General features: G+C 37.9%; 1 protein-coding gene across 1 annotated transcript in view; it reads right to left on the reverse strand.

Annotated features, from left to right (window-relative positions):
• The window catches only part of LOC106871147 (transcription initiation protein SPT3 homolog), a gene marked incomplete at its 3' end in the record, with an annotated part of 102758 nt that overhangs the window by 87321 nt on the left and 13864 nt on the right, over window positions 1-1573 (reverse strand). Inside the window, exon 2 of the mRNA XM_052977152.1 lies at window positions 723-820. Coding sequence (XP_052833112.1) covers window positions 723-820 — 98 coding nt within the window. The remainder of the gene's footprint in view (window positions 1-722; window positions 821-1573) is intronic.

Here is a 1573-nt window from a genome sequence, read left to right on the forward strand (position 1 = left end):
AATATATATACATACACACACACATACATACATACATATATATATATATATATATATATATATATATATATATATATATATATATACACACACATACACACACACATATATATACATACATAGAGTTGGCAGAAAGAGGGAGAAAAAGAAACAAGACAGACAGTCAGACCACTGGCCACTTGGTATATCCCTACCAACTGTGACAAACAGTAGTAGACCATTTAGTAACAGCCAGGGGGTGAAAAGAAACAGGGAAGGGGTAGGGGTGCCATACGTACCGCCCCACCCACCCACTTTTCAATGTTTACACTAACTCTAAACTCATAAACCAGATTTTGATTGTGTTGGAATTAAATTTGGTAATTAGGGTAATTTAATTAGGAACAACAATAGTAGTAGTGGTGGTGGTGGTGATGGAAGTGGTGGTGGTCGTCATTGTCGTCGTGGTTATGGTGGTAGTGGTGATAGTAGTGATAGTAGAAGCGGTGGTGGTAGAGGTGGTGGTGGTGATGGAAGTAGTAATAGTAGTAGTGATAGTGGTGGTAGTCACAGTTGTAGTAGTAGATGTGGTGGTGGTGGTGGTAGTAGAAGTAGTGATGGTAATAAGTGGTTGATCTAATTGCTCCAGCATGACCACAATCTAATTGACAAACTAGCAGTCAAAATAATGGTTTTTAATTTTTGGAACACACACACATGTAATTAACACAACAAGTACTTACATCATTTGTTGAATTTCACACGTAAACCATTGCGATGGTGTAACTTTGGCCCCTGCGGTTGGTGACATTGGTAAGTTGTGGACATCTTTCGAACACATCTGAATATAGGGGGGAAGTGAGATGAAAAAAAATAAAGGTAAATGAAAAAAAAAATAAATAAACTGGTGGGAAATATATAAATTATTTTTAAGCAGATATTTATTAAATTCATTCCAAATCTCATAAATAACCAGTTTGAGACAGAAAGGATAAACAGACCAAGGGCAGAACTTGAATAATACAAGGAGGCACCCATAAGTAACCAGATATGTTCTCCATGGGACAAGTCCGTTTCCACCACTAGAAGCCATTTGATGTGACCCTCAGGCATCAGTCTACTAACCAGCGTCATCAAATTGACGTCCTATTGCTATATGGTGCATCTTTATTTTACTCTGCTTCTCATGGGCATGTGTTGAGGAGGGTGCTTGAGTTTGAGGCAAACAGACTGGGAAAGTGAGGTAGACCGAGGTAAACATGAAGGGGACAGGTGGAGGAGGAGGAGATTGGGAGCGTTGGCTTGAGAAGGGAGGACGCTCGAAACTGGGCAAGATGGCGAGATGCTGTGAGGGCAGTTGCTATGGCATTGAGGTAGATCCGACCACCCTCGTTGATGGGGACAAAAACCGGATTTAAAACACTGGATGATGATGATGACATATATGTGTGTGTGTGTGTGCACATATATAATGCTATATAATATTATATATATATATATATATATATATATATATATACACACACACACATACACATATATACATATATATATATTATCTTTATCTTATGATATTTACTTTGTTTTATATTAT

The sequence above is a fragment of the Octopus bimaculoides genome, chromosome 27, assembly GCF_001194135.2.
Source record: "Octopus bimaculoides isolate UCB-OBI-ISO-001 chromosome 27, ASM119413v2, whole genome shotgun sequence".
NCBI lineage: Eukaryota > Metazoa > Mollusca > Cephalopoda > Octopoda > Octopodidae > Octopus > Octopus bimaculoides.